Source organism: Passer montanus, unplaced genomic scaffold (genome assembly GCF_014805655.1).
Source record: "Passer montanus isolate IOZ18808 unplaced genomic scaffold, ASM1480565v1 scaffold23, whole genome shotgun sequence".
Classification (NCBI taxonomy): domain Eukaryota; kingdom Metazoa; phylum Chordata; class Aves; order Passeriformes; family Passeridae; genus Passer; species Passer montanus.
Genome location: NW_024366926.1, coordinates 11917713 through 11941016, shown reverse-complemented (window position 1 = coordinate 11941016; position 23304 = coordinate 11917713). Strand labels below are relative to the sequence as shown.

Sequence of the window (23304 nt, the reverse complement as noted above, 5' to 3'; positions counted from 1 at the left end):
TATAATAAGAAAGCCCATCTCTAGGGACAGAGGGACCAGTGATGGATTTGGCAGAGTCAGGTAGTTTATTTTTCATCCCCTTTACGTCACTGCAATATCACCTGATCTCTTGGTTTTCAGAGCCACCATGCATGATTGTTAGTGACGAGAACCATCGTGTATCGTTGAAGTTTACTTTGTCTTTACACTCAGAAATATCAGTGGTTTAATTTTTTTAATAGTGCAAGAAACATTGTAAGAAGAAAAGACACAATACATAATCGACGCATACCTCAGCAATGTGCTTAACCCAAGAATCACTTATTGGGAAATAATTAAACAAATGTCAGGCAAAGAGTGTGAATGGCTTAGTTTGGTACGAGAAAGGGCTGGGCAGGGGGATGAATTTGTGCAAAATTTGACTAAAATGAGAAATGGGAGATGACCTCTCTCTTTAAAACCAGCAGCTGTGTTTGTGAGTTAAAAGAATAGCTGCATCTCCACAGGTTCCCCAGATGAATTCCGTGGATGTCTGACACTGATAACAAATGACTGTTGTACATCTTCCCCAAAATCCTTGCTGTGACTGTGATTGCAGCTCTAATTATGGCATAACAGATGCAGTGTTGTATAGCACCCGCCTTCTTCGAGATCTGTAGCTCCCCTTACTTCTACATGAGTTTTCTCATTTTAGTCCAGGATTTACTACTGCTCGCAGTAACAAAGAAGTCGCGCTCAAAGTAAGGAAAAGAAAAAGAGGTTTTGAGGTTGCTACACTGCTGGCATTGTTGTTGTGCTGCAGATGTTCGTTGTGTTTGCAGACAGCGCGATTGTGGGAGAGTGAATTCATGCCTCACTGCATCCTTTCCACTTTCTCCAGCCTCTCCTCTGCTGAGTAAGCAGTTAAAGGGAGTGTTTTTCTTTTGTTTGAGAAGGAGGGCGAGTTACTTGGGCTGTTTTTTTTCAGTTGGAAGTGGAATAGTGTAGTTTTTTTTTTTTTCTTTTTAAAGCGTTCATCAGAAGAAATAGAAGAATACATTTACGTGTGAATGTTGCTGTGTTGTTCTTCCAGCCCAAGGAAGAGGTGATTTATTTTAGCGATATGAACGAACTGCTTGCGTGCCTGTGCCAATCATGCTGCTTTGGTAGTGACAGTGAATCGTCTCTTGGGTGTCACACTTGTGGCCAAATCCTCGCTCACCGATGGGTTTGGCGACAAGGAAGGTGCGCGAGCAGCGTCTCCTGCCGCAGGGAAGTGCCTGGAAGCGTCCGAGGCCAGCCGGGGCAGGTTGTCCTAACCTAGCGCAGGGTGTCTCTGCCCATGGCAGGGAGCTGGAACTAGGAGGTGAGCTTTGGGAGCCTTTCCCAGCCCCAGCCACTCCGCGATTCCAGCCGCTTTTCTCCGCCGGAGCATCCCCCGTCCCCGCCCCGCCGCCGCCGCTGCGCCCGCCCCCGGCCCTGCCCCGGCGGTGCCACCCTGCGCCGGCTGGGCGCGGAGCCTGCATGGCACGGCACGGCACGGCACGGCCCTGCCGCCCGCCAGCATGAACGAGGAGGCGGCCCAGAGGAGCGACGGCGGCGAGAAGTGCAACGGGGGCAGCCAGCGCAGGAAGAGACCCAAGAAGGTGCGAGCGAGCCGGGCGGGAGCGGCGCCGGGGTCCCGCAGCCGCGGGGATGCCGCTGCCCTGCCTCCGCGGGCGGGGGGCTCTCCCTGCCTCTTTCCGTGCGGGATCGGTGGCGTGGCCATAGCCCAGGCGGTTTTCTGTGGTTTTTGTTCTGTTTGTTGGTGTGGCTCGGCAGTGGATGCTGCTCGGCAGCGCAGGTTTCCCTCGGCTGCCCTTTAAGAGAGCGGGTGGTTTGTTTTGACAGAAGGTGGTATTGGCTCGTGTGCTGCCACACATCCCTTTTCCTTCGAGCTGGAGAAGGTGGAGGCTTACAAACCTTTGGCTTATTTTTCTGGAGATGTTTCTTAAGGTCATATTGTAAACAGCCATAGAGATATCCATTGCTGGCTATTGTACCATCCGTGATAATTTGGTGATGCTAATGACAAAAACCTGGGTGCAAATGTGATTTTTGTCCAGCCACACCCAATTGCCAGGGCACTTTCTCTGTGTGTCCAATCTCTCTGTCACAAACGGCTGATTTTCAAGGTATAGCTTGCCGTGCCTGCTGCTTCAACCCCACGCTTGAGGTAATCTCTTTTTAATGGCTTTAATTGCAGGCAGCTATTTATTTCTGTTTGGGCTTTCTCTCCCCTTTAGGAGGAGAGATGCCTGTAGTGCTGCATAATTATGACATAAACGGGTTTACCCTTATGCTCCCCTCCCCTTCTTTTATGTCAGTTGCTATAACCTGAGTTACCACACTGAAATGTGGGGGACTGCTTACAGGATGAAGAGGAATTCTTTAATCCATACACAGCGTACACGGATGAATTCTTCAGTCCCTCATTTTGCATAGAATTTCCATTTTAACCAACGCTGTTCATGAGCAAGACAAATTGTTACAGATTGTAATAACATGCAGACATGTGTTCGGGGACTTCTGCATGGGGTTGGACCCGGTGAAGAAAAGCTCCTGTGCAATAGGTGACATTGTTGGTCCCTTTTTATCACAGAGGGAAGGTTCTGTACCTGCAACCACAAGGGAATGGGGGAATCCAGTCTAAACGAGAATTTGAACAAAAACATCCTCATCCCACCCCACTGTGCTTGGAATATCACCTGGATCCCCACACAGTGGGAGATTTTATATCTTGGCCTTATATTTGAGCAGAATCTAGTAGGAAAGAGGATACCTGCTTTGTCTCAGCTCTGGATTTGAAAGGTTTATTTAAGGGAAATCCATATAAGGAAGCAAGAATCAAAAGATTAAATGTATAGCCAACATTTTAATTGGACTGTTGGGTTATCTGGAAACAATATAATATATTAGGAGAGAGGTTTTAAGTTCTGAGGAGTCAAAGTGGTTGTTTGGATCGCTTCTTTTTCAATATCTGTGTTTGTGCTTTCTTTTCCCACCCATTGTTTTCCAAGTAAAGTAGCCCACAGCCTTTCAAGGTTGCTACAACGGCCAAATGAATGCTTGGAAAGCATCTCTTGCATTGAGTTTCCATATTCACAGTCTTCCAACAGCTATGATTCATCTTCATTTTTCAAAAGTGTAATAAATGCTTGAGTATCTTCTTTTACATCTATCAGTCTTTACAACTAGAAAATATTAGTGGGGCATTTTCAGTTGACAAATATTAAGCAAAAAAATATTGTTAATCACTGAGTTTGCATGCACTAGGTGTTTGTGGCTCAGGTCTGGTTTTAGATAAGCTCTCACCAATCTTCACCCTTAGTGACTTCTTGAGGAAATACAGCTGCCTTTGGTATTTCTTTTAAAATTCTGCAAATTATTTTCTGAAAACATCAAAACTGGTAACTTTCTTGATGAGGGAGATAGACCCTGGAATAGCCAAGAGTACAAGAATTCCAGGTTGAATTCCTCTGTGTTTTGACGAGGTAGGCACAATTTATTTTGGGAAGGGAGACAAAAGTGCCCTGTGCAAGAGCTCCAAAATCCCAAGTAATGTAGCCTGTTTTCAGGTCCTGAACTACTTTTGCTGAACAAAGCTGCATTGCACCAGCCAATATGCCCTCTATCTGTTCTGCGGAAGTTGATCCCTTTTGTGTGGATAATGAAATATTAATTGAGCTCGATGAGTTTGATCTATGTATTGGGAGAGACCGAGAGCGGCTCTTCTCGGATACAGCATTCAGCTGGATCTTCTGTATTCCAGGAGGGTGTCCTAGCCAGGAAGCCAAGTATGACTTTCTCTAATTTTCAGCTGTATCCTCTTTTTTTTTACTTTTTTTTTTCTTTTTAAGTGTGTGTACGCTTTAAAATAAGAAGGCTTCAGTTTTGTCCTCAAGCAGGATGGGAAAAATCAAAATTTTCTTAGAATGGGGAAAATTGCTACCTATGCAGAGCCAAATTTAATCTTCGTGGTGATGGTTGTGGCTTTGTGTGTTCTTGCAAAAGTGGGCTGCATCAATATGTTTGTTAATCCAATGGTAGGGTTGTGTCCAATTTTTCTGTGGTGTTTTGCCCCTGTGATAACCTGGGATATGATCAAATTTGTGTTCTTGGAAAGAAAGTCCGTGTTCACTCAGTTCTAGTATTGGAGAGCAGAGGATGCAGTCGTGGACAGAGCTCGTTCTCTGGTTGCTGTAACTTCATGGAGACTGGTGTTGAAGGGGTAATGCAGTGAGTGATCTGGAATTTGTAATATATTAGTGCTTTCCTTCTGCCTTTTGCCAATTCTGTTGCAAAGGGCTCAAGTGCAAAATTCCTAGCATTCCTATAAAGGATGTTTTTTCCTTCTAGATTGTTTCGGGTGAAAACCAACTACTGTTGGTTATCATGTGAAAAAGGATGCATGTTCCTATATCTGGTATTGGAAGCACTGATGGCAAAGGGGCTTCTAGGAGTCAGAAGCTCTTCCTGAACTTACAGGTTGTTCATAAATCACACTGTTGATGGATCAATGCAGAAATAATCCATTGTGGCTTATTGCGGAATTCCAGTCTTGTTACTTATATTGCTGATTCTTTAAGGAAAATTAAAATCTTGGAATCAGACCCATAGTGGAAAAGACTTGGAGGAAGTCATAATGTTGATTTAAAGGAACAAAAATAACACTTCCTTTTCTAACCTAATCATAAGCTCGTCTTTTAAATAAAATTGGTTGCATTATGTGAAGTACTTCCAGTGGAAGCTCTATGCTTGCTAATGGAATAGTTACAGTGTACAAGCTAATCCTTTTAATTAATTTCAATTACTTAAGGCTTTTTATTCCATGCATAAGGTAATTGAGACCCATTTTGGAATACGAGTGTCATGTTGGTCCCTTCTGTTCAAGAACAAGGATCCCAATGTAAACAAAACATGCAGAGAGGGATTGCCAGAAGAGTGAACCTGTCCTATGAAGAATCCAGAGGAACTTGGCTTTAGTGTGCTCAGGCAAAGGCAACCTGAGGGGAAAAGGAAATGAGGCTCCTCTGCAGCCTGCTAATAGGTTTAATCAGATAAAAAGCCAAGAGAAACTTAATTATGTATGAGAAATGATTTCTCTAACGTACCACTGGATTGGATTCAGCTCCTTCGAGGAGGTCCCTCTTGCTCCCGTATTTCTGTGCTTTCCTCTGTGTCATTTACAGTGTCATAATAATATTACACAGCACTCTAATTGGTGGTAAATGTGGCTACTTAAGTATTTTAAAGTGCTTGTTTACCTAGTAATTTCACTCTTGCAACTACCAATTTTTGTAGAAAATTGAATACTGTCAAAAGAAGGGCTTGAACCAGTGACCATCTCTCCTGAAATTGGTGTGGGGACTGGTAGGACAGCAGTTCCCGTCCCCTCTGGGCGGTGTTTGCCTGAATTGCCCTCATTCCATGCTTGCAAAGTCCCCCTGTGCCTTCTCTAGTTGCTGCTCTTTGCCCCACTCTGCTGTGATTACTGGTGACAGAGAAATAGCTGTGGCCACCCTGCTCTTGGCTATGCTGTGGGGTGATCCAACCAGAAAGAGACCAGAGTGCCCCCTGAGAGAGATCACATCCTCCAGCTTTAGAGGAAAGAAGGTTTTCTGCAGTCAATAAGCAGTAAATTGAACAGGCAGAAAAGAGCTAATGAGAGAAACCACGGGCTTTTCTTTCTTTCAGCAGTAGATAGCTAAAAGACTTTATCACAAAGGACAAGTGGTAGTTTCAAGCTAAACCAACTCACTGGTGTTCAATATTGCTAATTTTACTGGTAACACAGCTGCTGTAAGGCTGGAAGGTCTTATTCTTCTTTCAGCTGTGGGAGAGAACTGAAACTGCTTTGCTTTCAAAAAAGCTATAATCCAATTTACATTAAAGTAAACAGGCAGATACATGGTTCTAGAATTTGCTCTGTAAAGAAGAGAATACATAGAGAAAAAAATAAACTTGTTTTTAAGTCACAGACAGGTTTGCTAAGAATGCTAATGGCCAAACCATTTGTGTTGCTAAATGTCCGCCCTGTGCTTTAACATGGTTTGCACTAGCATGAATCTGATGCAACTCCACTGCTATTCTTGCATTATTGAAATCAGGATTTGCTTGTTCCCTTTGCCTTTTATTCCTATCACGAGTCTTCCAGCACATTTTGTGCCAGGTGTAAAACTAAGATTGTAGCTGCAAGTGCTTTGCTGTATTTAGCTCTAGTTGCTATGTTTGGTGGTAACAACCCAAAAATGATGTGTACTTCTCCCACTATGGGATAGATTGTCCCACCTCTGTGTCCTTGGTTGCATCAGCTAACACTCCGTGCTCCCATCACAACAGCTCCATGGTGAGTGACACTCTGGAGAAATAATTTCCATTTTTTTACTTAGAGCAACAAAACAGGGAAAATAATGCTGTGTGCTAGAGCTGGACATCTGAACTCTAGAGCATTTTGTGGCTTTGTGGTTGTTTTTAGGCATCATAAAGTGTGTAGGACAGAGAGTGCACATAGTCTGGGCCCCATGGCTGAGCCTGGCTTTTCTAGGTCTCTGTGTTCCAGTGTTAACAGGTTCACCTCAGCCGTTGCTCTGCTCTACAGGATTGATGCAATGAACAAGTCCTAGGCCTAACACAACCACTTGGAAGGTTGAATTTGTTAATTGTGGCCTTTAAAGGTAAAATACATATATTGTTTTAAAAGTGTTCTTGTTTTTATAACAGACTAATAGGGATATGCAAAGGGATGGAGTTGTGGTGTATCAGCAGATTTGTGCCAGTGCTGCGTTTCAAGATTAAATCTGAAGATAACAAGGAGGAAATGATTTGGATCAGTGGTGACTCTTACAGGGAATGGTGTGCCTTGTTGAGCCTGCATCCCGATTTATCCTGCTCAGCTCTTGCTCATTTTCACCAATGTTTGGCAAACATCAAGTGAGTCAGAGAAGCCAAGTCCCTTCTTCCCCAGCCAGCTTCCCTTTCTCCCCGTGGGGTGCCTGGGGCTCTCAAGTACTGCACATATTGTATCATGCTCGCGCATCTCGCAGCCTTGTCACCGTTCCTGCGGTGACAGGGGCTGGGCTGGGCTTAAAGCCACCTGTCCTGCCTCTCTGGGGACACTGGGGCCACACTGGAGGCAGCCACATGCTCCCTCTGCCTCCCTCTCTTACCTGCCTGTCCTGTTGGAGCCGCTGTGCTTTCACGGTGCTGTGTCCCTGTCTGCACTGGCCATGCTGTGTTGGTGCTTTTGATGACATGTCTGGCTAGGGACATTTTTTCACTCTACAAATTGAGACTGACATATGCAGCACGTAGATATTTAGGTTAGACACTGGGAGCCCTGGAGCTTTGAAATGCAAGGAACAGAGGGAGGCCAAAAAATACTAAGATGGCCAGAGGCTTTTCCATTCTCATTTATTTTCAGGAATTAATTATTTCAGAATCTTTTCTAGCTGATTAAGTCGGCTTCTTTTGTCTTGGTGACAGAAATTGCTGAGCTGAAAATTTGAACTTCCTGTCATTATGCCTCCACTGTGTAGGAATAATACAGTATTTCTGTTTTCAGTAGAAATTTGCAGTACTGTTATTGATTCAGTGGGATCCTAGCAGTTTTAATTTTCTCATTTATTTCTAATTCATTTAACTGTTCTCTGGCACCAAATACAGGAGGGAAAAATATTAAAAAAGTAGATGCAGATGGACCAATGTTTAAGGCTCCCTCAGACCAGTTTGTAAAATTGCGTGAGAGAGATGATGAATTACTTCAGGTCAGTTTTGATAAAAAAAATCATAGATTAAAGGACATTAATTGATTGTCAAATTAATCTTTCTCTATTTTAAATACAAATTTGGAAGTTGGAAAATGTAGTATTACATCTTTACCTTTTACACAAAAAAGGCAGCGTGTCCTTTCGGGCATTGCGAGTCAGTGTGGGAATTGATTTCTCTTCTTCCAGCCTTCTTGAAATGAAAATGTTCCTTGGGCATGCAGCAGTTTAGGGAGAGCAAATGTAGACACCAACCCACGTTATCTCACCTCTTCTGTGCTCCTTCCAGCTGGCTGCACTTGGGTTACAAGCAGGTACACAATTTGTAACCTACTTCTCTTTTCTCTGGGTTTAGCTCTCACTCACACACACACCAATTTAGCCCATGAATGAAGTGCTCTCTGGGGAGTAGGATCAGCTCCCAAGGAAAGGATAGAGTAAATGGCAGTAATTGCACTTGGAAGTGATTTTCTAGGTTAAACAGTGTATAGGTTTCTGCCACAAGCTGAGTGGTTGGGAAGGGATTGGTTGCTTTTGTTTGTTTCCTTCAGCCTTGGCTGCCGTGCACTTATATTACTCTGTAGTACTGGATCTCAGCAAGCAGAGCGTATGGATTTCAACTGGCACCAGGAATGCACAGATTCCTGCAACAGTACAGCTTCATGATCAATTAAATCTGCTAATTACTCCACTCCTAGGGTTCCATTATAAGGCAGGGTTTGAAGTGTGTGTCAGCATAGTGGAGGCAGCAAAGAGCATTGGTGGTGGTTTTGAAGTACGCAGATGAAAGTGGGAACTGGTGTTTATAAACAATTTACACCTTTCTATAGGATAACAATTCTAAACCTTGTCTCTTCCTGTATTAAAAATTGTGCTGCTTCCCTGTCATCAAAAGCCTCTGCTAGTCCTCCTTTTTAAAACATTTTAGGAGTCTAATACATCTGGCAGCGTTCAGCATCAGAGAGCAGATGTCAACATACAAATGTCAAGAAACAGTGGCACTTATTCATGGCATGAGCCACTGGAAACCTCATCTGCCTGTGCTGGTGGGGACATTGGTATGATCTAATCAGAAAGAGAATGAATGGGCATAAACACCAGGAGAAGGAGGCCCTGGGATGTGTGTGTGTGCACCCTTGGGTGTGTGGTGTGCTGCTGTGTCCCGGCCTGTTTGTGTTTTTTCCCCGGGCATGGCAACGGAGCACAGCGGGCTCCAGTCTGTGCTGGAGGTCAGCGTGGGTTTGAGCCCTGCCAGCTGCCTCAGCTGGGGAGCTGTGCTCTTGTTGCTGTGCACCTCTGACAGAGCAGAGAGGGGTGAAGATCAGAAACAGAAGCTCTGGAATGGGCACAGATTTTCCAATCAATCTGTGATTCATGCTCATTAGCTTTGAAACACTGAAGAAAGGCGCTTTATGAGCTGGCATTTCCATTTGTGCTTTGACTGCTTTGCCCAGGCTGAAGACAGAACTACGACTGCAGCATTCGTGAAAACAACGGGAAGAGAAAGATGGAAACGTGTTCTGTGCCTTGTCTAAAGGTCACTGCCCTGGTTAGAGATCACAGCCTCCCACTCAGCCCTTGGATCTACTGTTGGCCTCTAATTTGGTGTGAAATACAAGTCAAATGGGTCAAGTGTAGGGTAATTTTGTTGGTAACTGTAGGTGCACAGTTTGTGGTAGTTTGGGGCGGGGCTGTGGCTGAGCCCGTCCCCAATGGGCCACGGCTGTGCAGCACAGGTGACTAACATTAAAGGTGACAGCCATGGGGTGCCCAGGGGCACTGACCAATCCCCGAGGGAGCAGAGGGCACGCAGGTGCAGTGCATCAACACGAGGGTATAAAAGGTTGGGCTAAAGAGCAAGAGCCAGCAGATGCTTGCAGCTTTCTGAAGTGGTGTGGTGTTGCTGTGCATGGGCAGATGCCTGAAGCTTTCTGAAATTGTGTGGTGATATTCCCTGTATCGGGGCTGTCTCAACTGCGACTTGTGCTGCAGCAGGTAGGGATTGCCTTTGGAGGTGGGGGGAAGGTGTGACTGTTCCTTCCTGTACTTTGTGCTCCCCACCTGAAAGACAGGCCAGGCTTTTGCTGTTGTGTTCATTCGGAATTAATCTCTTGTAATAGTGCAGGAGGTGTTTCTCAAGGAAGCCATGGCCCTTGCAGAGCTTGCAGCCACTGCAGTTGTGTTTGGAGGTGTAAGTGTGTGTGGGCTTCTGGTTCATTGTATGTGGTGCTGTGTGTTCCTAAGCGCCTCTCTCCCCACTGCTCATCAGCAGAACTGCTGTTTGCACAGCCACATCCCCAACAGAAGCAGCAGGCGATGGCTTTCAGTTGGAAAACAGCTGCCAGGAGCTCATTATGCACTAATGTACAATTTAAGGTTCAAGATTGCTCTTTTGCAGAAGGAGCTTACGAGTGTGGCCCATTCCAAATGTGGTTGACAGCAATTAGGGTAGTGATGCACAGCATGCCTTTCCTAGAAATCATTGTAAAGACCAGGTTATGCCTCTGAACAGAAATAGTATGGATTGCACTTATACAGCACTTCTGTATATGGTATCCCAACTTCTTTCTGTGATTGAGGAAAAAAGTCCAGCTGGAAATCTCTTCTGCACATTGTAGTTTCATCTAAATGGAAACCAGATGCATTTAAAAAACCCAAACCAAACAATTACTGAATGTAAGTGGTAGATAGAGTTAAAGTAATTCACCTTTTTGATATAATCCAAGTGATGAAGATATGGTTACAAACTGGTAAGGGAAGCTGCATGTGTTGGATGTTGATGCTGGAGCCCAAAGTTAAGGGATGATTCACATGGGAAGGCACATTTGAGCTGGGCACTTCTTTTCTTTCCTTTTCCTTTTCTTTCCCCCATTTCCCCCTTTCCCCCACCTGTCCTCTTGGAAGGATTAATGTGATGATGAATTTTATTTTATATTGTTTTTCCCAAAGGGGGGAACAACCAGTTAAGCTTTTACTGAAACTTTCTGAGAAAATAGATATGGCTGATCTCCCCAAAATAAAAGCTCTAGTTAATACAAAGGAGATTGAATGCCTCAGATTCTAGTCTTAAAATCCTCCAAAGTCTTACGGTCTCCAAAGATGTCGTTAAGAAGCATAATGCAGCTGTGGCATTTGTGATTGCATTTAGAAATACTTTCTGGAGGTGATCAGGTTATGGGTTTGGGTCTCGGTGTTCCAAGCCTGGGGCCACAGTTAGACAAATGGTGTGAGGCAACGCTGCCACCACGTGAATGTTCTTCCTGGGAAACAGAGTAAGAAATTCATCTGGGTTTGAGCTCCCCTCTTCTGCCCTATACAGGATACAGGGTGGGAAGGGATGGAAATGAGCAGCTGGGAGCTTAGAGAAGGTGAGGCTGATTTTTTTTGTGAGGGTTTCAGTGCTTGACTAGATCATCAGGGAGAGGTTTTGTTCACTATTATGTACTTATCAAACCCCTTTATTGGTGCAGCTTGAAAAGCAGGTAATTATTTAGTGGGTTTTTTCCCTGAAAATGTCTGAAATGTAATTTGCAGGAACATGAAATGAGAGAGTGATTTACATTGCTGTAGTGCTTGGTGAGATTGGGCTGCTGTTCTGATGGTGGTGATATTAATATGAACTCATTTTCTCAAACAGCATTTTTCATTATTGCAGCTAATGTGCTTTACAGGAGAAAATTGGTGTCACTGCAGGCAGTTGCTTTGCAGTGGTTTGCCTGGGCCAGCCTCAGGTGCAAGTGCCAAAACAAGGCTGAGGATCCAGCCTTGATCCTCAGCTCTTCTGCATCTCTCCTACTGTTGGAGACCTTATCCAGGGGCCTTTATGCCTCACATCCCTTCCTTTTAAAACACTAGCTCTTTTCTGTCCCCTTCCTGCCCTTTACTTTTCACCCAAAGACCTCCTGAGCCCAAAGATTTTTCTCAGAGGTTACTCCAAGTATTCAGGTGCTCAGTCAGGTTGGATGTGCCATGGAAAGTGGACCCTTTCCTTAGCGATGTTCAAATGAAACCCACAGCTAATTTTTAGAGCCTCAGTCAAACCTTGCTGAACTTTATGGAAGGATTCTATGAACTTCAGTAATTTTGACTGCTTTTTAATGGCTTTGAAATTCATAACAGCAGGAACAAGTTGAACATTTTCTTGTTTACTTTTGACGTTTATGGCTACACAAATAGTTGAATTAGGACTGGTTTTCAATACTTAGAGATTAGATTGATAAATTCTGAGTCCAGGTGTTTAATCCTTCTCTGGAAATTTTTTCCTTATTACCTAATAAAATTGCTGCCTGGATTTATTGTTGTAGTAATGACAGCCATTATTCTATATTGGTGTTGTGGAAAACATGTTATGCTATCAGTCTGTGTCCCAGTGTGTGCCATAAAATCCAGCAGATACCCGTGGAAACGGGCAGCTTCTTCTCATTCTGAAACATTTCAATTCACTTTTAAATTCTAAAGGCAGTTCTCAGCTCTGACCTACTGCATCTCAGCAGTAAGGATTGGGTAAGTCTGTCACATACTGCCTTCAGGTGGTGAAATGTATAGGTGGATTATTCCAGGTGGCATTACAGCAGTTTCTTTTGGAGAGAGTTATTTTCACTGATTTTTAAATTTTTTTTTCTAACCTTCAGAGTTCTGTTTCTCTGGTTTCGTACAAGCCTCCCAGTACTGTTGGAAATCGGAATGATTTTTTGGCAATCAGTTTGTGTCGTTGTTTCCAAAACACAAAGTGAAGTTCTTCTTTATTGAGCTTGAATCTGAAGGCTCTGGCACTGCCCTGTTAGATCAGAAAAAGCCCCCAGGCTGTGGCAGGTTTGGAGGGTGATTTCACCCAGGCTGTTGCACTGTTCTGCACTGTTGGAAGCCTTGCTCGGTTTTGCTGTGCAGGCAGTGCAGCCTTGAGGGTGATCTCAGAGGTGGCACATCCACGCCGTGCTCCAAGGACAGCACGGAGAGTACATTAATTGTGCCATGGCTGGGAACAGTGGCGCTTGTGACATATTTCTGAGTGCAGGAGTCATGTCGAGGGTGAGGATGATGTCATTGGACGCATGTGCTGACAGAGAATGTAGTTAAGATTTACTTATTGTCACATGTTTTTGGTGTCCAGAATTTCAATCTCCTGTTGGCTGTGGCTGAGAGCAGTGGGGCAGGCAGTCATTAGCACGAAAGGAGTGTGGAGAAGAGGAGCTCCAGAGCTGCACATGCACAGTGAGCTGCTGGTACAGGAGAACTGCAAACCAAATTCCAGGTGCAGAAAACCCCCGCAAATAACAGCAGGGATTATTAGGGGTTTATTATTTCATTACTTTTTGTATTACAAGGTATTTCAGGAGAGAGGTGAAAGAAATAGGCTTTCTTTACCTTGGTCTCATTCAATCTCTATTAAAGTTGATCTGAATCTTTAAGATTGGCATTAAAGGTTCAAATGGTTGCTGAAGCCCTTTGTCCACTCCAGCCACTGTCACTTCACGCAGTGCCCAGTGGATTTTTTTCTTAGGTCGTTAAATGCCTTCCATGTATCTGTCTCCTTAAATAAAGAACTATTTCTTCAGCTGTCCTAAATCAAGAAATGTTTTGGTAGCTTCTGGGAACTTATTAACTGCAGGGATTTCACAACTGGATTGCTGACACTTAGTATAGTTGCAATGAAATAAAATGGAGACGCACAGAAAATTATGGAAAGGTTTTAAGGAAAGTAATTGGAAAGCCAAAAAGGAATAACTTTTGGAAAAAGAATTGTGTTGATTCTAATAAATACAGGGGTTTTACCAGCATCTCTCTATTGTGTAGATATAATTTTGAAAATGTTGTTTATCACCCTTTTCCTTCATTTCTTCTCCTGATATTTTTACAGAATATGTTTAAAACCTCTGTCTCACTGGCCTTGGCTGCCAGCCGAGCGTTTTGTTCAGGGTTTATTCAAGCTCCTGTCCTTATGCCCCTGGCATTGTCACCCCTGTGCAGGTGCTGGGCTCCCCGAGAGGGAGTGTGACAGCAGGGAGTGGCAGCCTGGGCACGGCCAAGATTAATGAGAGCAGCTTCCCTCCCCATCACCTTTGCTGTCTTCAGCAGAACGGGTGCATTCCCATACCTTGTCTCCTTGAAAAAAGATCTCATTTTGGTTTCGATTATAAAGAAATGAACCCACAATAATTTGTGCAGTACATTTTTGGAAAACTTTCAGTCTAGGAGGTCCAGACTCTCATGTCCTCCTGGCACTGGTGACAGGAGTTTCAGCTCCCCCACAATAAGTGATATATTTTGAATCATTCTTAATTAAGCCAGGTGGTGCTTTATTTGAGGATGCCAAAGAGGGAAAATAGCATTGTAATTAATTTAGACTGTGGCTTTAAAAAAGTGGAAGCCTCTAAAGCGGCATGATATTTTAGTTCTTTTGGTACTTAATGAGTAGATAGTTTGAAGTATATCTAATTCTCTCTCAGGTTCACTAGTGTTTTTTGTGTTTCTGTGTTGGAGCTCTCAAGGTGTTATTGTTCAGAGTAACTTGGGCATGACACTTCAGCTTCATGTCATCTACTCTGTATTTGCATTTGTGTATTAATTTGAAACCCTATACATATTTATTTCTTGTAGTTTACATTTTAAAAAAGTAATTAATATTTAAAAGCCTGCAAGAGTGTTTTCAGAAGGAGTTGTGTCAGTTTGGCTGCATTTATTTAAACATTCCTAGGTCAGTATGAGCCTATGTCACCCCAGAAATGTTGAGCTGAAGGTGCTGAGAATGTTCAGGGTAACCTGCTAATCACAGCCAGTTTGGAAGAATATTATGTCACTGAGACTTTGTTAAATCCCAGGCTGTAATCTTATAATTCCCTTTGGTAAAGGCATTTCAGTGCTTTTACTGTGCCATTTTAGCACGAGGAGTGCTGCTATTAAAGTGGATCTTGGAGATAAACTGTGTTCTTCGTTAATGACTTTGAGAGTGAAGGATGTTGGGGTTATTTGCAGACAAGAGGTGGAGGGGTTGACTTCAGATTGCTGTAATGGAAGTTACAAATGACAGAGGCTGAGAAATGTTGAGACATAATCAACAGCTTTTCTAAAGAAGGTGTTTAGTAGGGATGGGGTGTGTCTGCTTTTTTCCTGTAGGTGCACGTGTGCATCTCGTGCTGGGGCATTTCAGCTTTAAATAAGCCTTTTTCTCTGTGCAGTTCTTTAATGAGCTTTAAGACTGTTAGCTCTATGGTTTACTGAGATAAATTTTAGTAATTTTAATAATATGCACAGAATTAGCAGGAAATAATCTTATATCATTTGATCCAAGCATTATTTTACCCTCACGTTTCAGACTAGGAAGACCTACTTTCTCACTTGGCTTTTAAAAGCATAACTAGTTGCAAATTAATGAACCTCTGCTGCTGACTTTGATCTTTAAGGTCCCTTCCAACCCAAACCATTCTATAATTCTATGACTTTGTTACATCCTCTGGGTGTCAATGAAGGAGTGGGAGTATTTTAACAAAGGGATGGTTGATTTCTATGCTGGATGAGCCAGATCACTTGAGATTGTACTAAAACTCACCTGACAAATTCATGTGTGAAAGGCACCAGTCCCCATTTTTACTAAAATAAAGTAGGAAAAAACCCAAAAGTCAGAAATTTTAAAATTAATTTCATCCTTTGTCTTATCTATGACAATTTCTGGTTTGTATGCTAATTTTCTTGAAACAAGGGTCCAAATCAAAGCAAATCTTCATGACTAAGCTGTACATTGGAATTAGTGTTATCTGCAGCAGGCTTGGAATTTTTTCCTCTGATTATTTTTCTCTGAAGGTTTTTTTTTTTCACAATCAGGCAATGCTTTTGAAGAGACAAATGGAGTAAGGAGATATCTCTGTTTTGTGTTTGTGTTGGAAATAACAAGTAATGCAATTAGCAGATGACTGCATGAACACTAGCAATTAGAGCTGAAGAAAGTATGAAATGTGTGAGTGCAGAGCTGTATTTTTGTGTCATCTGCACTGGCAGAAAACCAGGAAAACTTCACTCAGATGGGTAGAATTGTTGACTGATATGTTTTAAACTCTTTTGTCTAATTTTGCCCAGCTCTGATTTTTTGAAATTTAAACCAGGTTTTGAGCAGTGTGATGAGTAGAGAAAATCAGAGTCTGTCTCCTCCTCTTCTTTTTGAGGGTGCTTCCCCCATGTGTTTTACCTTCCAAGCCACTGAAATTTCTGCAATTCCAGTATCTCATCTCCAGCACTCACAGTTCAGAGGTGCATAGCAAAGAATAGCCTTATTTTTGTGATTTTATCTCCATCTATTCCATACCAGTTTGCTTGTGCAGGTCCATTTGAAAGACCTTATTTTAAAAAAAACCACCCCAGAAATTGTAATCTATTTGACATGATGAGGTCCTTAACAAATTGGCTTTGTCTGCTCCTTGTGATCATTATTCCCTTTATGTCAGGGCTGCTGCATTGTTCTGGAAGTGCTGGGTGTAGCTCTGGGAAGGTTATCCCGTTTTCTCTGCCGTGTGCAGCCCTGGCCCTGCTGAGCCATGCAGGTGGCACCGGGGCAGCTCTGCAGCTGCCTGGGTGGCCCAGTGACCACCGTGAGAGTCACCGTGTGCTTGGCATCTCAAAGGGCAGAAATTCTCCTGGCCAGGGCAGCAGGGCCTTGCTCAAAACCCTTATGCTTTCAGTGGTCTAATAGATTTTTTTTTTTTTTAAAGTCTTTTTCTGGGTATCAAAATTTTGGTGGATCAGCCAGGAACTTACTTCTCAGCTGTCTTCTGCATAGAATCATGGAGTCATTTAGGGTGGAAAAACCCTCTAATATCATTGAGTTCATCTGTTCTCACAGCACTGTCAAGCCCACCACTAAACCATGTTTCCCAAGAGCCACATCTGTACATCTTTTAAATCTCTTCAAGAATTCTCCCCCATTTCCCTGGGCAGCCTGTTCCACAGCTTAACTTTTCTTTTTTCTCCCCTCTCCTTTTCCTTTTTTCCTGAGCTTTGGTAGAAATCACAAAATCCAACCTCTGCTGTATTTTGCTGTTTTTGAATTTTAACTGTTTTCCACAGCTTGGTTAGCAACCTCTTTGACTGCTATTGTTACTCATACCTTCTGAATATAAGAAAAAGAAAGGAAAACAAAGGCAATCAATATTATTTGCAGCTGCTGGCACTGAGCACAGCCAGTTTTTCAATATAGAAACTTTGTCCCTAAGCCTATTGTTGCTCCATCATCACCAGTTCCAGTCTCTTGAGATTTTGCCACCTCAGTGACAGTGCAGGGGATTATAGTAATTAGCCCAGTCTATCAGAGACAGCTATTGAGCCTCCTGGAACAGCATGGCCAGCTTTTGGATCGGTGATGTTACCACCCTGGGGTGGAAGAAAATTGCTAAGATGCTGTGTTGTAGGTGATCAGATGGGTCTGACAGAGGATGGAAGTGCTATGGAAAGGAGCTGGCCTAATTACCACATTGCTTCTTCTGTAGGACCATTGCCAAGGACAGGTCCTCACCAAGCTCTGATCAGCACGATTCCTTTGGCTTTTCCATCAGATAGACATCAGGTGATAACAGAGGGCTGACCTTTGGTGCAGTGTGATTTTTAAATAAAGCAAAAATACGTCAGAGCAGTGCCAGCCGCTCAGGCTGTAACGTTTGCAAATGAGTTCCTGCTCTGGAGCTACCTAGAGATGCATCTTCACCTTGGAATTTAATTTGGAATGTCATGTATATTTATGTAAATCGTATACATGTATTTGTAAATATGTTAATTGTGTGATAAATACGCAAAATAGCTGGGTTTTGCACTAGATCTCATGATGTCTCAGCATGTTTACTGCAGCCAGAGGCATCATTGTCCATGATGCGAGTTTCTGGCATGGTAGTTCAGAGGAAAAGTGTGGAAAGAGTTTTTAGATTTATTTATAGAGATGTCCTGAGGCAAATCAAGGTAAAACATCAAAACAGGTAATCTAGAGCAGGTTAATCAGCCTGCAGGCAAACTGACCCCCAGGTTGTGTGGCTGTTTACACCCCAGTGCAGACTGCTCTCCTGAGTGCTGCGTGGTGCTTAGCATGCACAAATACTTTCAGCTTGGGGATTTTTTTCCCCCATCCCTAGGTTCCTCATTAATTTTGAGTTCTGAGTGACAGTGATTGTTGTTGTTTAAAATGAGAGTTTCCTCTGCAGAAATGTTACAGCAGGGTGGAAGTTATTTCTTGTACTTTTCTCTCTTTCTTTTTTCTTTTCTCCCCATCTATAACAAGCAAAGGCAACTTTTGCAATGGAAACTAGTTTGTTTTTTTTTTATGATCTGCTAAGATGCCTCGTTAAGAGTATTGTACTGACACCATTATGCACCTGAAAAAGTTTCACTTGGAAACTTTTTGTAACCACAGACCGATGTTTTCACTGCAAGTTACCAAAAACTCTGCTGAGTTTCTGTGGGGAGTTCTTTGATCTGATGCTACACAAGGTGCAAGTCCCCATCCCAAGCACCCACAATTTCCTTCTCAGGCACCAAAAGCCTCACACTCAGCTTGGTGTTCTGGCTTAGCTGGGAGTGTCAGACTGGAGGCAGGGGTAGGAAACCAATTACCTGGGGTTCCGTTCTGAGAAGTGCCTCTTTCTCTCGGCTTTGGAAGTGCTGTCAGTTTGTTGTGCTGCTGGAGCCTTGACCAGGCAGCAAGAGGTCGTTTACTGTAATGAATTACTCGCTGTTTTTATAAAGATTTACTCTTGATATTGGTGAATCGGTGTGTTTAATTTTTGCTAGATGGAATAAATAATTGGAGTGCAATTCAGATTCAAAGCAGGCAGGGTCTTTAGTTATCTGACTTTCCATTAAATTACATTAATTGCAGGGGAGTTGGACCAGGTGACCTTTAAAGTCCCTTCCAACCCAAACTGTTCTATGCTCCTGTGATTTTTTAGGAGTTTCTAGAGCTGTTGACTCCCAAGGGAAGAACCCAGGACTCAGCAGTGAACTGTGGCCCTAGATAGGGACACATATTTTGAGCATCACATGGTCTCTTTTCCACCTCCATGGGACTGATAGCTCAGGATCCTGATGCTGGCTGCTGCCAAACATTCCTGTAAATTACAGAGTTTTATTCGTTAACCAGACAAATTAACCAAGTAATACCACATCTAGCTACAGATACAATAGAAAATCCATGTGGAATACTGTTATTTAAAGAGAGTAAAAGAGATGTCAAAGTTTCAAAAATAGCTCTGGGTGAATCCTTCAAAAAGTGTAAGAAGAGCCAGAAGATGCAGGCATTTAGGTTTTAATTTTACTTTTCAGTACTGTATGCATGTTTCTGAGAATTTAAAAAAAAAAAAATTATTGGCCTTAAAACAAAACTAAACTAACTCGTGCCCAGTCACACCACAGAAATGCACAGAAATCCTGCAGAGACTGAGCTCTGACACTGTTGGTAGAGCAGTTCCACTACTGGGCCATGCAGTGTATCACACTTAGAAATAATGGTTATCCTGGTAAAAATGATTAATTTAATTTCCTTTGCAAAATGTAAGGCTTGCTCTTTCTCTCCTGAAGAACCAAGCCATGCTGAGGTCACTGGAGTGTGTGTGGGTGTCCTGCCATTTGTGGTTTAGGTAAATAGGCTTAGGTAACGTGTGTGTGAGGAAACATTTACCATAAGCCAGCTATTCTGGGCAGGTTGTTTGTTCCAGGTGAGTGATACAGCAGTGCACAGCCAGTGCTTGACCTGCCTGCTTTGGGACTGGCTTGAACTGAGCTCTCTGAGCTCCCATGTCACTAATTATGGTGAAATAGGGTTTTCTTCTTGCTTTTTGCTGTGAGAAAAAACTGTCTTTCTTCCCCACGCTCTTCTGGTTTACAAAGTGGTGCTCAGCAAGAAGTCTCCACTTATGGGGAAGAAACACTTTGTGGTTTTCACTTGGCAAAATATTAGCTTCTTATTTTTCCTTTACCAACATAATTCCTGCTACCATCAGTGAAAATTATAGGGAGATTCTCCAAAGACTTTTAGGTCAATGGAAGCCTTTCTTTGACTTAGTTGGATTTTAATTTGTAAGCATGTAAAAGAGATAAGAAAGCCCTAATTATAATTTACTAATGCATTTTAAGACTCTTGTTACAGGAGGCTTCTGTAGGAATAGAGTTTAATAAGGCTGGTAAGGCTGCAAGAACTCTTTTTCTTCTGCACTGAGCCCTGTGTCAATTAGAAATAAGCCTACTCATCTATTGTACTTTACAACAGGCCTGTACACCAACTGTCTTGTTCTTTAGACTCTTTCAAGATGCCACTCTTTGATGGATCTTCATCCATCCCAGCTGTTGCAGAACTGGGTATTTCAATCTTGAGGTGGGTCCATGACAGGACAAGCAAGCTCCCTGCTAAGTACAGGGCAGGCAACATCCTTTAGAAATTTCTACATCTCACCACTGGGTTTTTTCCACTCTGATCAGTGATTAATTTAACAGAGGCTTTAAGTCACTATATACACTAATGTCTATCTGTGTATAAACAAACAGAAAGGGGCTTCTACAAGTAAAGAAACAAAACAATTTACCTAATATTTAAGACAAGAGAATCCAGACTACAACAGGAGTCTCAATCAGTATTTATTATCCAGGAGGGTTTCCAGGAAATGCATGCCTTTTGTTAGGGGGGAAATAAAAGGTGGTGTTATTACTCAATATCAGTGTAGCAATTCATTTTATGGTGTTTCAATAGTGTGATTTCATGGTAGCTCAGGCTGCTGGTGAGAAAGTGGGCAAAGCAAAGGGAGAGAAGAAATGTAGCCAGTTTATTATACTGTGTAGATCTTTCGGTAGATACTGTAATGCCTTGGAATGTGTGGATGGAAGGGAAACCCACTTTCTTCCCCCACTCTGGAGACAAGGGGGGGAAAAAGGGTGGTGGGAAGTGGAGGTTACTGCTAAAAAAATAATCTGCATGGTGGTAGATGTGTGGAACTTTGGTTTTCTATTTTTATCTGTGTGCATTAATACAGTAACATGTCTGGTGTCAGAGGTTTCTTACTTTCATAGGCATTTTTACCTGCTCAAGTTATCAGAGTGCTTGGCAAAACCACAGAGAATGTAGCACTCTACACATTTTTGCAGAATTTCAATATGTTTTGCTTGAAGAAAAATAGAAAATCAGCAGATGAGGCAGAAATACCCTGCAAGAGTCTGCTCCCTCTTGTCTTCTGGCCTACAGTCCCTCCCTGCTGTGTTTATTCCTCACCCTACACTGGTGTTTGCTGCGAGAGGCAGGTCTGCAAAATTTCTAGGAGTGTGGCACACCGACGTGGGAAAGCGTTTGTAGAGCAGGTCCTTGGAGTTTGGGAATCCTGCGAGCCTCTCTGGCACAGCCCATGTCAGTCCCGCAGCATCGCAGGCTCTGTTGCCATGGGGACCGGGGCTCTCCGCAGTGACGATCCGCCCTAAGGATGCCGTGCGACCGCGGGCAGGGAATGGGCAGGGAATGGGCAGGGAATGAGCCCCGCCACCCTCCCTGCCGGCCCGGCCATCCCCCGCCTCGCAGGCTCCTGCCCTTGGTGCTGCCTTGGCTTTGTGGCAGCTGCCGGCCCCAGGTGCCCTCACCGGGACCCGCCTGTGCTGCGCCGCTGCCGGGGAGAGGGAGGGTGGCAGAATTCAGGAAGGATGAGCTCAAGCAGGCTCACAGCCGAGCTTTCTGATGGTCTGCACAACACCCAGCCCTGCCTGGAGACATCTGTCCAAAACCCAGTGGGAAGGGTGGAATGGGGACGTCCTGGGTGGAATAGGGCTGGGAGGAGGGCGACGGGCACTGGGGAAGAGGGATGGTGACACTGCTGCCAAAAGGCACGGGGAGATGTCAGTAGGTGACCCTGGAGCCCAGCAGCTGATCTGGAAGGCAGGTGCCAGGCTGGCATTACATGCACTTCTTGCTGATGGGAGGTTACTCCCTTCCTCTGTTTTTTAAGCTGTCTTTTCTGAGGCGCATTCTGTATTGCACCAGTTCCTGGGCGCAGCCTGGTGCAGGTACAAATGGTGACACCGCTGCTGCTGGCTGGTGACGCAGTGTGCCAGTGCAACAGCATTTCTGAGCATCCAGACATTCCCAGGAGGAAGTCTGAAGACAATTGTGCATAAAGATGAAGTGCCAGACATAAGGGGTGTGTTCTCGGATGCAGACCTCTGGTGGTGATGCTGTGCTCTATTTTTCCGTGATAAATATGACTTTTACAGGGCACAGCTAGACCTGACATACACATGAGTTTAATCATCAGGGAAGGGTGATGTACTTGTTGGGCTGGCTTGAAAATGGGATGTCCAAGATGGGGGATCATGAGGAACAGAGCAAAACTGGACATTTAGGGAACTGAGCACTGCCCTGGAGTTGTGTATTCTGACTTTTTTTCCTTAGAGGTCCTGTGATGCTGCTCACATCAAAAACTTGTCTTCTCAAGGACAGACAGTAGTTATGTGTTCCCTCCAATGAATCCCAGCTTGGCTTGTGATTCATGGTCTACCTGGACAAATCCTGAGCATCCATTGTGGCAAATGAAGTCCATAGAAATGTCACTTATGCAGTACAAATGCTACATGTAACGAGTGCATTGGGAAAAATGAGGTTCAAAGTGTTTCTGGTTGGTGCAGACAAAACTAGAGGGTGCATTTGCCCTTGTAAATTGAAAATGAAGTGCCTTTCATGTCCCAAAGCTGGGCTTGAAAATAAATGCATTAGTAGTTATTACAGATACATGTGTATATATAACAGGGAGAACTACAGAAAGACCTATAAGGGGATTAATAATTTAATCTTCAGAAATCAGGTTTATCATGAAGAATGAAAGCCTTTCTGCCCCCCATTGAGCTTCAGGGAGAAAATAAGTGCTCAAAGCTGTTTTTAAAGTGTGTGCTGCCTGGGCCTGCTCACTGGAGGGGGCAGAGGTCACATGAATATATAGTGAGTGATCCTTAATTACAGACTATCTCACAGGACACGTGTGTAATGGGGCTGAATTAAGTTTATGGTCTTAATTAGGAATTTTTTAGGTTTTGAGTGCTTGTTTTTGCAACCTAAGTGTTCTTACACGGTGCACTGTTTTATGCACATGTATGCATGGTGTGACGCTAAAAGTGTGAGTTATCCTAGCTCCTGTATTAGTCCATAAGAAATTGTTATTAATAACAAGGTGTTCTAGCAATGCCCTTTGCAGTGGAGAGGTGCATGTGGACTCTGGATCTGATATTCACCAGGACTTTTTGTGGTGCAGTTGACTCCCTGCACTTGCTGAAAATCTCCCAAGAAGGAACAGCAAAGAGCAACTTGAGGGGTCTCATGTGGAGCCTCGTGGCTCCTCATGGCATCATTTTGCACAGTGAGCACTCAGTGTTCAGCTCCCAGTTCATAGGGGTTAATTTCCTTTTTGAGCCTGTACTGATGAAGATATCAGAGAAGAGAAATGGTGGTAGGCCTGCCTCTTTGTGCTCCTCAAAAGGACAAGGATTTCATGTTGTTTCCCATCTGATACCATCTTCTTGCACAGCCCCCTCACTCTTCTCCTAGGCT

General features: G+C 43.6%; 1 protein-coding gene across 13 annotated transcripts in view; it reads left to right on the top strand.

Moving 5' to 3' along the window:
* Window positions 1–23304, top strand: part of ANK2 (ankyrin 2) — a 282700-nt gene that overhangs the window by 93020 nt on the left and 166376 nt on the right. For 10 of the 13 annotated variants that reach the window (XM_039710589.1, XM_039710587.1, XM_039710585.1 and 7 more), the window contains exon 1: window positions 1451–1604. The exons of 2 other annotated variants lie outside the window; for them this stretch is intronic. In XM_039710589.1, the coding sequence (XP_039566523.1) occupies window positions 1524–1604 (81 nt within the window). In that variant the 5' untranslated portion in view covers window positions 1451–1523. Of the gene's footprint in view, window positions 1–1450; window positions 1605–23304 lie in introns of those variants that run through there. One more of the 13 variants, XM_039710547.1, reaches the window with a different exon arrangement.